We start from the raw sequence: 2,784 nt of genomic DNA on the forward strand, positions 1-2,784 counted from the left end.
GCACCCGACGCTGGAGAGATCGGCGGACGATGATCGATGGAGGACGACGCTGGATGAGCACAGGGGGACCAGGTAAGTATGGATGTACAAAATCTCGGGCTTAACCATCCTTGCAGTTTTTTTTTGCCCGAGCAAAGGTCGGGCTTAACTGCAAGGAGGTTAAACTAAGGTACTTATTTTTACCTGAAGATACAAGAAAATGCTTTGACTTGAGTATAAACCTGAGAGCACAAAAAATGACACTGTTAACATTTAAAATGGTAATCAATATAAATGACTGAAAAACACATATTAATAACACGTAATATTACATATAAAGAGTATAAAAAGAGGGTGGGGGGAGTGGTTGATATAACATGGCTAGCTTAGGCTGTATACCTTTCTCCAACTTTTATACAGGTTAAAGTATTTTGTGACCTTGTGTTGTTTATAAGGTAACTTTCTCCTAAAAGATTTTCTGTGTATTATAACAATGCCTAGCAGTAGATGGGGCTGTGTTCTTGTGTAAAGTGTGTAACAAACTAATGCCTCCCACATTAAGAAAATAGAGTGCCATCTAGTGGTGTAATCCAAGTATAAACAAAGATTCATTTTCTAATAGCACTTTTGAAGGAAAACAAATCTTGATGCACAAGTATATATGATAAGGTGTACTGAAAAGTGAAAACTAAATGTCAGCTTTGGAAATTTGAACTTGTGTTTGGACTGTGTTCTGCATCTTCTGCTCAAGCTCATGGCTAGTAATTGACAAAATTGCCCTGATTTATTTAAGCTCTCCAAGGCTGGAAAAGATACTTTCATCAATGAAGCTGGGTGATCCAGCAAACTCGGAATGGATCTGGTCCCGGATTCAAAATGTTTGCTAGCAAATGACTGAAAAAATCCATTCAAGGTTTGCTGGATCACCCAGCTTTACTGATGAAAGTGTATCCTTTCCAGCCTTGGAGAGCTTAAATAAATCGGGCCCATTGTCGAGGATGTTGGAGTCAGGTAAACTGACCATAATAGCAATACCTTTTTTGTTTTTTGTGTTTTTCATATCATGGCCATTCTTAAATACTTTTTATCACGCATACCACTATTTATTGAACAGGGGGAGAATACAAGTAGATAATTAAAAAAAAAAATTCATTTTATAGAAACCTTTTCAGATGTGGATGTTCTCATTTTTATATATATTTTTCTCTTATGTTTAGCTCCCTGAGGGTATTAATTTCATGCGTTTACACCATGTTGTGGAGAAGACCACCTTGTATGACTTGGATATTGATGCCACGCAAAAGTTTGCAGCTGTTGCATGTCAGGATAAAACTATAAGGCAAGTGACCATTTCTTGTGGGAATGAAGCAAATTAAGTCCTTCAAGCATAGAAAAGGCTTAATATTCACCTATTCAGTCTGTACTGCTGATCTCCCTGTAATGAAAAGAAACCAATGCCCAAAGAATCTTCAGAATCTGCCGGGAATGCCGAATGCCTACTCCCCATTGCAGTCTATGGTTCCTTCTGACTTTCTGTACCTGGCATTGCTGCTTTGTCTAAATTCCTTACATTATTTTTTCCCCATCTGACGTTTTTGCTGGCACTATGAGACATGAACATTTCTTCATATGAAAAATGTGTGTGTATGTATGTATATATGTGTGTGTGTGTGTATATGTATGTATGTATGTGTGTGTGTGTATGTGTGTATATATATATATATATATATATATATATATATATATATTTACCTAATATACTCATAAATGGAAATCTATAGCATTCATAGACAGAGATAATAAATATAAAAAATATATATAATTCATATTTTTTTTTGAATAATTATAATTTAATTAATATTTATTTTTAATATAGATGTCACCATTGTTGAAGCTTACCCCCTTGGTCTTCTAAACACCAACTGAATCTTTGCATAAGCTAGTTCTTTACTGAATGTGTTTAGTAATCTTTTTTTGTATTGAATGATTGGAAATCAGTGACTTGGAATAATAAACATTTCATTCTGTACATTTCTAGATTTTACAATGTTCTAAGCGGTAAACAAGAGAAGACTATGAAAAGCTCTCAGAATGGGGGAGCTTTATTAAAGGTAAAAACCTGCCATAGAAGGTCACCCACAGCCAGCATTGTGCAGACACAAACTTTTTAACATGGGGGGGATCCTTGAAAGAACTTTCAGGTCTTCATGGAACTTCTTTTATAATTACCATATCCACAGCTCATAGAACATTAGTGTGGTGGTCATTGGGAAGAATGTCACCCTTACAAATAGCCAAAAATATCATTGGTGTCACTTAGTCTGACCTGGGAGTCACAAACTGCTCAGCTAACCCTTAGCAACCTCTGAAGGAACCCCTAATGAGAAATGCTGATCTAGGTTGTGCGCGCGTTGTACACTTTTTGTTTATTTATTGCTGTCATCTTTGTGTCTATACTGATTTCTCTTCCTCCAATTACAGGTGCAGATGGATCCCTCAGGGAGATTCTTTGCAACAAGCTGTTCTAATAAAAATATATCTCTGTTCGACCTACAAACCGGGGAATGTGTAGCCATGATGTACGGGCACTCTGGTCAGTCTCTTTTCTTTTAATTGCACTGTAAAATTCCAATAAGGAACCCTGGTAGTTACATAGTAGGTTAGGTTGAAAAAAGACTTAAGTCCATCAAGTTATTTGGGGATCTTAAGCTGCGTACACACTTGCAATTTTTGTCGTTGGAAAGGATCTTTCACGATCTTTTCCAACGACAAGGGGCTGCAAGATGCATGAACGATGCTGTACAT

At 36.6% G+C, this 2,784-nt stretch overlaps 1 protein-coding gene across 1 annotated transcript in view; it reads left to right on the forward strand.

Moving 5' to 3' along the window:
* WDR62 (WD repeat domain 62) overlaps positions 1–2,784 on the forward strand; it is a 40,428-nt gene that overhangs the window by 14,785 nt on the left and 22,859 nt on the right. The window contains exons 15-17 of the mRNA XM_072430778.1: positions 1,197–1,318; positions 2,018–2,090; positions 2,461–2,572. Of these exons, the coding sequence (XP_072286879.1) occupies positions 1,197–1,318; positions 2,018–2,090; positions 2,461–2,572 (307 nt within the window). The remainder of the gene's footprint in view (positions 1–1,196; positions 1,319–2,017; positions 2,091–2,460; positions 2,573–2,784) is intronic.

The sequence above is a fragment of the Pyxicephalus adspersus genome, chromosome Z (assembly GCF_032062135.1).
Source record: "Pyxicephalus adspersus chromosome Z, UCB_Pads_2.0, whole genome shotgun sequence".
NCBI lineage: Eukaryota > Metazoa > Chordata > Amphibia > Anura > Pyxicephalidae > Pyxicephalus > Pyxicephalus adspersus.